A 1,125-nucleotide genomic window follows, 5' to 3' on the forward strand; every position below is an offset into this window, starting at 1 on the left:
TTTTTTTTTTTTGTAATTAGGAGCTTCCTAAAAAGTCCCCATAACCTTCTCCAGGAGCTGCGTTCACAGTCCTTAAGCTCTGGGGTCCAGGCCTCCCAGAAAAAAGCCCAGACTCGTTGGCTTGGCCCAAGCATACCTGCGGCTCTCTTCCTCTACAACCCTTGCCTCTGTCTACTCCACACGCCCCGAGTACTCGCTTGCTTCTGGGCTTGGCCATGTGCAGTTTGTGTACAGTTCCCAAGCCAAAGGGCAGTATTTGGCTATGGAAAAGGGGATCATTGGGTGGTTTCTGTCACACCCAATGACAGCCTTCTTTCTCCTCCCCAGCAGAATTCCATCTCCTCAAGATTGTCTCTGTAAATTGTATATGCTGTTTTTTTGTTTCCAGCCTGATCGAATTTCCACCAATCAGTTCTCCACTCCCTTCCTATGAACAGATGGTGGCGACCAGTAGCCACAGCCAGCTGTCCATGCCCCAGGTGTTTGCCATTGCAGCCTATTCAAAGGGATTTGCCTGTTCTGCTGGGCCAGGGAGAGTTCTGCTGTTTGAGAAGATGGAAGAAAAGGATTTTTACCGTGAGAGCAGAGAAATCAGGGTAAGGAGGGAAGAAGAAAGCAGCAAAACGGGTCCTATTGGCATTTGTTCCCCAGCAGCAGTTTTCTGAGAAGGCATCTGATGGGGAGGGATAGGGCAGGATTGCTGAGCAGAAATGGTGAAATGGTGACTTGAGATATCTGTCCTGAGAGAGGTTTTAGGATGAGGCGAACAGAGTTAGTTTAAAAATAGGAAAATCGACCAGCATATTGGCTTATGCCTATAATCCCAGCACTTTGGGAGGCCAAGGCGGGTGGGTCTCTTGAACTCAGGAGTTCTAGAACAGCCTGGGCAACATGGTGAAACCCCATCTCTACAAAAAAAAAAAAAAAAAAAAAAAATTATGAGGTCGGGAGTTTGAGACCAGCCTGGACGACATGGTGAAACCCTATCTGTGCTAAAAATACAAAAATTAGCCAGGCATGGCAGTGTGTGCCTGTTGTCCCAGCTACTTGGGAGGCTGAGGCAAGAGAATAGCTTGAACCTGGGAGGCAGAGGTTGCAGTGAGCCAGAATCACGCCACTGCACTC

General features: G+C 48.4%; 1 protein-coding gene across 1 annotated transcript in view; it reads left to right on the forward strand.

Annotated features, from left to right (window-relative positions):
• Window positions 1-1,125, forward strand: part of CFAP57 (cilia and flagella associated protein 57) — an 89,633-nt gene that overhangs the window by 14,945 nt on the left and 73,563 nt on the right. Inside the window, exon 5 of the mRNA XM_012001914.1 lies at window positions 389-596. Coding sequence (XP_011857304.1) covers window positions 389-596 — 208 coding nt within the window. The remainder of the gene's footprint in view (window positions 1-388; window positions 597-1,125) is intronic.

The sequence above is a fragment of the Mandrillus leucophaeus genome, unplaced genomic scaffold (assembly GCF_000951045.1).
Source record: "Mandrillus leucophaeus isolate KB7577 unplaced genomic scaffold, Mleu.le_1.0 Scaffold67, whole genome shotgun sequence".
Lineage (NCBI taxonomy): Eukaryota > Metazoa > Chordata > Mammalia > Primates > Cercopithecidae > Mandrillus > Mandrillus leucophaeus.